General features: G+C 39.1%; 1 protein-coding gene across 1 annotated transcript; it reads left to right on the forward strand.

The window, feature by feature from the left end:
• The first annotated feature begins 3,610 nt into the window (after window positions 1-3,610).
• LOC149240512 (putative disease resistance protein At1g61300) lies at window positions 3,611-6,085 on the forward strand. Its single transcript, XM_089370199.1, has one exon. The coding sequence runs from the start codon at window positions 3,611-3,613 to the stop codon at window positions 6,083-6,085; it is 2,475 nt and encodes an 824-aa protein (XP_089226325.1).
• Window positions 6,086-8,139: the final 2,054 nt, after the last annotated feature.

Consider the following 8,139-nt stretch of genomic DNA (forward strand, 5'->3'; position numbering starts at 1 on the left):
GATGGCGGCAGGTGGTGCTACCTCTGGTATCCTGAACAACTTATTTCCCAATGTAATAATAACAGCACGGGGCCTTGATTCATACACAACATGTCGCTTCCACAAGTATGGTTGTCCTAGTAATACATCACAAACTTCAAGGGGAGCAATGTCACACAATACCTCATCCGTGAAGGGCTTGATGTTGTATGGAAGGCGACACTGCTGGCTCACGCGAAGATCTCGCCCTTGGTGAAGCCACCCAATGGTGTATGGTTGTGGATGTGCTGTGGTCGGTAAGCCCAACCGCTTCACGACCTCTGCCGAAATGAGGTTCTTTTGACTCCCGCTATCAACAATGAACTGTATCAGGGGAGCCCTTTACCCACATCTGGGAGTGGAAGAGACGCTCCTCCTCCTCTGGATCTTCGGGTTCATTTTTCTGGATCTTTGCGGTAGCAACAGTGGCGCTGGGATCCGCATCAATGATCTGCTTCCCTTTTTCATACCCCTTATCGGGTTCTGACTCAGAGTCGGAACATGCATCTGATTCTGAAACCTTTAGCTCAGCCACCAGTGACTGCTTGGCCCGACACTCACTTGTGTTGTGAGTGGAGCTCTTATGGAACTCGCACCATTTTCCAGTGTCCTTTCTCGGCTTCGCGGCGTTGCTCTTTGCTTGCAGCTTCGGCTGGTTGTCTTGGGCTGTCCCGCCTTGGCTTTGTCCTTTGTTCTGTGGTTTAGGGGCACCTTTCCCCTGCTTTGGATTCGCAGATCCAAAGTCTCGCTTCTTTTGTTTAAACTTCTGCTCGACCTTGACGGCATACCGGTATGCTGCGCCAAGCGAGGGGATGTTTAGGAACTGTATTTCTTCCTGGATGTACTTGTGCAGGCAGCCACGGTATTTGAGTATCAAATGTTGCTCCGAATCCTTGATACCCAACTTTGTGCGAAGGGTATGGAAAAGATTGGTGAACTCCGGCACGTCTTGGTCCCTTCCCTGCCGCAGCGTGGTCCACTTTATGTATTCATCCTCATAGCTTCCGACAGGGTAGTACTGCTCCTTGATGGCATCCCGGAACGAATCCCAGGTGGGTGCGGCTGAAAATAGTGAGCCAGTACTTTCATCCTTCTGCTCGCAGTAGGTTTCCCACCAGTCCTTGACGTGGGGGGCTGCTTTGAGAAGAGAAAAAACAATCTTTTCCCAACTCGAAAATTCATGAACAGAAAAATAACCCTCTAGCATATTTAACCATTTATCTACGGCATCGGCGTCTATCTGACCCTCGAATATGGGGATTTCAAAATTAACTTGTACCTTAAAGGGTGTGGCGTTTCCAGAGGAGCTGCTGGAAGCCGATGCGCCGCTTCTGGGTAGCCGCTGAAGGATCTGCGCAAAGCTGTCCATCATCGCGTTCCGTTGTCGCTCGAGCGCTTCTTCGAGCAAGATTTTGATGGGATCTCCTGCCCCCTCGTCTTTCTTCTCGTCCGCCATGGGAGGCCGTCGGGATTTGCGAGGTTGGTCTTGCAAAGGTTCAACCAGTTCAAGCCCTAACTCCTTATATCCCAACCTTGTTGGGGACATGCAAAGAAAAACAAAGAAAAAGCAGACCGCTCTGATACCACTGATCCGGATTTAAACAGGAACGCAACAAATTACAGAGATAACCATATACACAAAGATGCAGTGGAAATAATACTTCATTTCATTAATGGAAAATACTGAAATATGCTAACAAACAGAAATGGAAATAAACTAGCTAGGGCGATGGTAGCTTATCTCTGAGAAGAGATGTGATGGCTACATGCCTCTGAACTGTGTTACAATGAGGCTTGAAGGCCTATTTATTGTTGAGAAACAATGAAAAAAACCCTTAACATTCCAAAACCTAACCCTAGGAGATGAAACGCCAAACTGTGGGCCCCATTTGGGGGTAAGTTGGTACATCAACTTCCCGGGGTCGTAACTTTGGCATATGATCTCCGTTTGACGCGTACAATAGCTCATTAGAAATATCTATCCGAGCGGACTCGTGTTGCCCCTAGATTCCCCAAAAAACGTCGTTTAGGGCCTCAAAACGGCTCCGGAAGTTCAGGACCCGAAAAACTGCTAAAAATAGTAAGTTGTGCTACAATTAAGGAAACTGAAAATGCTGAGAAAGACAATGGTGGGGGTCCAGGTGGACTTGGCAAGTGGCCACCAATATCCACCTGGATCAATGACTGTCCTCAAGTCTTGTCTTGCGCAATTCTGAGAGGCAGTGACTGCTGGCCCAGAAAATTGCGCAATGCAGTCCCTGGGCCTGCATCACTTGCCAGCTGAGATTATGCATTGGACAATCTCAGCACCCAACAGGCCAGTCTGGATTGCGTATTGTGCAATTCCAATAGTCAACTAGCCTCCCGACAGTCCAGATTGCCTTTTGTGCAATTCCGACAGTCAGTGTCCCAACCTCCGAGTGAAAATCGGCAATCCTTGCCAGTCAGTTCTCAGGTATGTTGCATGTCATCACTCAAGTTTGCTTTGGTTTCAATTGACAGATTTATTGCCATGCATGTCGCCATTTATCAAGATATAGCAGGTGTTCATCCATCTCTCAACAGTTCAAGACGAATGGCCTCTAGTAGAGCAGGATCAAAGGACACCGACAGAAGCACAATTGGAGCAGCAATTGAGCGAGTGTTTACAAGTTTCTTGATCTATGAAGACACCAAATTGATCATAGACAAAATAAAAATATAATCATTAATTTATTTAAAATAAAATTAATGTATTACTATTTAAATATATTATAATCTAAATATTTTTTCTAATTAATTTTTTTTATAATTTAAATAAAAAAAAATCGTTAGTGTATTCATTTTTCCCACTTTTCCATATTTAAAAGCTTGTACAACCTATTATACTTATTCAATTATTTTAAATATAAATATTCTTTATTTTTAACTATTCTCTCATAATTATATTATATACATTTTTATTGGTTTTATATTTATTTTATAACATCTTTATTCTTATATAATGAAAAATAATAATACGTTTTTATTTAAATTTTAAAATTAATGAAATAAATGCTGCCACTTTTGTTGTTCTCCACAGTATTTGAACATTTTTATGGCTAAAACCTCATTATTCTCAAGCTGTCCACAATGGACTCCACTTGCCGACAAATAAAAGCAGACGCATATAATAATGATACCTTTCACTCTTTGTGGATGAAAAAATGATTACACGCCACCACCAGAAATGTGGGTTGTGTGAACCAGCAGGGTCAACATTTTAGTAAGCAGAATGTTAATATTCTTCGCCTAAATTACACGCAAACCACCACAAAATCGGTGTCGTTATCATCACCCACATATGACGAATGCATTATGCTTTTTCTCCCATCAACATTTTCTTTTTCTTCACTTCTGTTCATGCTCTCAATTTGCTTTTTAACATTTACATTCGCATACACTTTTCTTTTTTTATTCCCGAAATCGCCATCAGCTTATATCTCCGCCCAACCCACCTCCCTGGCTCTCCATCACCGCCCCTGTACAGCTGCCCTGCTGATCACTCTCTCGTTGCAGGCCTCGCCGCAGATACACCCTCTCACTGCTGCTTTCCAACATTCACAAGAAAATCATGGCAGTCGTCACCAGGGTAAGAGGCAACGAGATTATCCACCCACTGGTCCAGCTGATTGCCGAAGTTATCAAGAAGGAGGATACCTATCACATTCTGCAATTTGACTTGAGGCCTCTCGAGATCGTTGTACAAGATATTGCCGCCCTCCAAGCGCCCCCAGAGATCGTGAAGATTTGGCTGCAATTACTGCTAAATTCACTTGCAGAGGCCAAAAGCCTACTCGATCGCTCGGGACGGCGCCAACGCTGTCTTGACTGGCTCGTGAACAACCCCAGGAGACAGTCCCAACAAATAAGAGGATGGAATGCATTTTTTGATGGGCTCTATCATGTTATGCAAACCGAATTGCCAATGTTCATCACTTCTCTGCACTTTCTTACATCAAGACCCTTCTATAAGAAGAGGGCATTGCTTCAGGGTGTGGCTGCCTCTGGGTTTGTAGATGGTCAGCCCCTCTCTGGAGAAGAAGCCTGGGAGCTGTTTCGCAGAGTGGCTTTCAGAGACGAGCGAGTTTCTATGGATATTGAAGAGCGTGCCAGGATGATTGCGGACGAGTGCAGAGGTCATCCTTTGGCCATAAAATTAGTCGCTGCAGCAATGATGGGGCAAAGCAGTGTGCATGAATGGGATGTTTCTTTATCTTCCCTTAAAAAGGTACATCTATCTTTTCCAGCCACCAGCTGTCAGATAGATGCAGAATTGTATAGACTGTTACGTTGGAGTTACGATACTTTGCCTAATTCAATTGTAAAGAATTGCTTTCTATATTGTGCAATGTATGAGCAAGGTCAGCAGATCGATTCCCGCGAATTAGTGGAAATGTGGATTGGGGAAGGTCTCATCAAGAGCAAACAGGGAGCATACATAATGGAGATGGCTATCGGGCGCAATTATGTAAAACTCCTGGTGGATCGTTGCTTCTTCCACATTATTAACGAGTCTAGCACGAATGTCTTCAGGGCCAGTCAATGGGAGGTAGTATGGGCGAAACGTTCGGGAAGAAGAAAGACTCACGATGTTTTTCCGAGCATAGGAGTTCACGATGTTATTCGTGAAATGGCAGTGTATATCGCCCAGAGGGAGCAGAATTGTGTACTGATGTCAAGCCAAAATCCGCCAAATTTGCCAGAGAATTGCACAAGGATATCGCTTCCGCATAATTATACTGCTGATCTGCCCACTGATTTGAGATGCCCAAACCTCGCGAGTCTCAGCTTACAAGGCAATACACATTTGGAACTCAGCAGGCTCACCTCACTGAGGGTTCTCAACATGTCCGGCCGCACCAATATAACTTCAGTCCCAACATCAGTGGGACAACTAAGACTCCTTCAGTTTCTGAGTTTAAGTGGGCTTCCCATCAAAGATTTAGGTGAAGAGGTATGCCATCTCTCTGAACTTCAATTTTTGGATCTTTCACGGTGTCGACATCTAAAATCATTGCCATCTCAGATTGGACAGCTCAAAAATCTCAAACATCTTAATTTAGATGTATGTCATTCTTTGGAGATGATTCCATGTGAGATCTCTGAACTTACATCGCTGAGCAGACTCGAGTTATACAAAACTTTGAGTGTGAGAATGGAAGCACCGGCGAGTGTTTGGAGTTTGAAGGGTCTTCAAAACCTGACGGAGTTGAATATAGCAATAGATGGGTCCCTTACAGATGGCATCATGGAAACCTGGTCAGAGATGAGGCACTTAGTGTTGTGGTCCTCTCGGAATCTTCCTCATGACATGCAGAACATGAAGAAGCTACAGTCTTTTGTGCTATGGTTCTATGGAGGGCTCACTCTTCCGGATTGTAAGTTCGAACATCTTGAAGTGGTAAAATTGATATGCTGCGACGAGATAAGGGAGCTGTCTCCATTGGAGTGGTTGCCAAATTTAAAGTATTTGAAGTTGTCGGCGTGTAAGAATTTCACTGAATTGGGGATAGGGAGTCGGGTTCCGAGTGGATACCTAAGGTTAGAAATATTGGTTCTCAACTGTCTAAGTAACTTAGAGAGTCTGGGTGGACCATCAAACACGGGAGTGTGGGATTGTAAGTTCGAACATCTTGAAGTGGTAAAATTGAAATATTGCAATAAGATAAGGGAGCTGTCTCCATTGGAGTGGTTGCCAAATTTAAAGGTTTTGAATTTACAGGGCTGTGAGGGTTTGAGTGAGTTGGGGATAGGGAGTCGGGTTCCAAGTGGATACCTAAGGTTAGAAATATTGATTCTCACATTTCTACAAAAGTTAGAGAGTCTGGGTGGACCATCAAACACGGGAGTGTGGGATCAAAGAACGCTACCCAACCTTCGTGTCCTGAAGATAGATTTGTGTAGCTCTTTGAGAAGATTACCCATTGGAATGGAAAAGTTGCGAAATTTATGTGAGTTAAAAGCTCGCCGTCGGTGGTGGGAAGAGATAGTGTGGGAGGATGACAACATGAAAGTCCAGCTACAAAAAATCTTTGTACCATTGTAGTGTTTCTTAAAATAACTATTGTATCTTTGTATTGTATTGTAAATGAGTATTGTTTTTAAGAAAATTATAAAAGTAGTGCATATGATTTGTAAAATTATATATCACCGTTAAATACATGTATATGATTTATTTCTTTTACCTTAGCTTTTGGTTAAATGTATAATTGAAAAGGCATTTTTCAAATTGTAATTTTAAATTTTGTTTTTATAAATATTAATTTTTATATTTTATAAATTTAATAATTAAATAAATTGAAATACATTTGAAACTATCATTTTAAACTATCATGTGAATTATGATGTAATGATAGAAATAAAGAATCTTTATATATTTCATATCAGCTTTTTAAAATCTAGTTAATACAAAATATTAAAAATTAAAATATAAATTAAATTGATTGTCTTTCATAAGTTATTTAGTTTAATATTATTATATTTTTAGCATTAAACAATATTATTATACCATGATCTAAATTTTTAATAACTTTATTTGTCTTGATTATGTTGGTGTGGGTTAATCAACCTTCACTCACATGTACAGTTTATACAATATTATATTATTATTTTTTTATCAATAAATTCAGAAGGTAAGTATTTTGAATTATGATGTAAGGATAGAAATCATGTAAAATTTATACAATATTATATTATTAATTTTTATCAATAAATTCGGAAGGTAAGTATTTTGAATTATGATGTAAGGATAGAAATCAAGAATCCTCATATTTTACATCAAATTTTAAAATTTAGTTAATATAAAATATTATAAATTAAAATATAAATTAAATTGATTGTTTTTCATAAGTTATTTAGTTTAATATTATTATATTTTTAGCATTAAATAATATTATTATACCATGATCTAAATTTTTAATAACTTTCTTTGTCTTGATTATGTTGGTGTGGGTTAATCAACCTTCACTCACATATGTACAGTTTATACAATATTATATTATTATTTTTTATCAATAAATTGGGAAGGTAAGTATTTTGAATTATGATGTAAGGATAGAAATCAAGAATCCTCATATTTTACATCAAATTTTAAAATTTAGTTAATATAAAATATTATAAATTAAAATATAAATCAAATTGATTGTTTTTCCTAAGTTATTTAGTTTAATATTATTATATTTTAGCATTAAATAATATTATTATACCATGATCTAAATTTTTAATAACTTTCTTTGTCTTGATTATGGAAGGAAATCCACAAGTAAGGTAGCATTGAATTTATTTTCTTTATACCTAGCCACTCATAATAATATACACCTCTCTCTTTTTTATGTAGGTTGGCTTATTTAATACTATGCAAAAAAGAGTGCATACTTAGGTTGTTGAGGTTTTTCGAACTGGAAATGAGACCCCAACCAACTCTCCAATCACATAAACCAAATGAACCATAAAGTTCTAAAAACGTATGTTAGCAAACCCAACTATGCCATATAGAGAGAAACCAAATGAACCATAAAATTTTAGAAATGTATTCTAGAAAATCCAACTATTCCATATACAAAGAGGTAAGGTGACATCAAAATTGTTAAATGCAAAGCACAAAAGTAGCATAACTGAAAAAGTAATTTAAAATTACACAAAAACATACAAAAATCGCGAGGGTATTTGAGGAGGGCCTGATCGAGGGGAGGCCACTTGTCATTTTCCTTTGCATGGATTTTGATCCTTAGCTCATCCTTTATGATAAAAGGATTGGAGTTTGATCCCTTTGGAGGTGGATGTGGTTAGGAGCTCCAAAGTCTCTTCCTCTTTATCATATCCTTCACAACAAGCTCTGAACTTGACACTAAACATAATTCAACAAAGTATGGTGAATTTATCCCTTTGGAGGTGGATGTGGTTAGGAGCTCCAAAGTCTCTTCCTCTTTATCATATCCTTCACAACAAGCTCTGAACTTGACACTAAACATAATTCAACAAAGTATGGTGAATTTAGTCTCCAATCTTTGAAATGTGTCAATTAATTTAGGTTCATAAAAAATATGATTTTCTAGAGTAATGCCTACTAATGTTTTAACCAACTAGTAAAACTTCACTGCT

The sequence above is a fragment of the Pinus tabuliformis genome, chromosome 8 (genome assembly GCF_031772625.1).
Source record: "Pinus tabuliformis cultivar Carrire ecotype Pingquan chromosome 8, CPIR1, whole genome shotgun sequence".
NCBI classification, from domain to species: Eukaryota; Viridiplantae; Streptophyta; class Pinopsida; order Pinales; family Pinaceae; genus Pinus; species Pinus tabuliformis.